The following is a 234-nucleotide window of genomic DNA, read 5'->3' on the forward strand; positions in this document are numbered from 1 at the left end:
TCCTCAAAAAGATCAAGGTGTGTGTCTCTTATTAAACATCAGCATCAAGATTTAAATGACCCCACCAGATTTAGTTTTCCATGCTCACAGGCAGCACGTATTTACTTAATCAGTGTGTGGTCATTTAGTTAAGGGGACATCTTTAATGACATATTAATCCAAACAATGTTATATATAACCACAATAAGTTTATTTACTACATGTAATGGAGAAAAGGTTGTTAATTGTGTCAAA

At 32.9% G+C, this 234-nt stretch overlaps 1 protein-coding gene across 1 annotated transcript in view; it reads left to right on the forward strand.

Moving 5' to 3' along the window:
- The window catches only part of ell2 (elongation factor for RNA polymerase II 2), a 16,333-nt gene that overhangs the window by 10,412 nt on the left and 5,687 nt on the right, over positions 1 to 234 (forward strand). Inside the window, 1 exon segment of the mRNA XM_035661318.1 lies at positions 1 to 17. This exon segment is cut by the window's left edge and continues 393 nt beyond it. Coding sequence (XP_035517211.1) covers positions 1 to 17 — 17 coding nt within the window.

The sequence above is a fragment of the Morone saxatilis genome, unplaced genomic scaffold (assembly GCF_004916995.1).
Source record: "Morone saxatilis isolate NCDOM2014 unplaced genomic scaffold, NCSU_SB_2.0 Contig18, whole genome shotgun sequence".
NCBI lineage: Eukaryota > Metazoa > Chordata > Actinopteri > Moronidae > Morone > Morone saxatilis.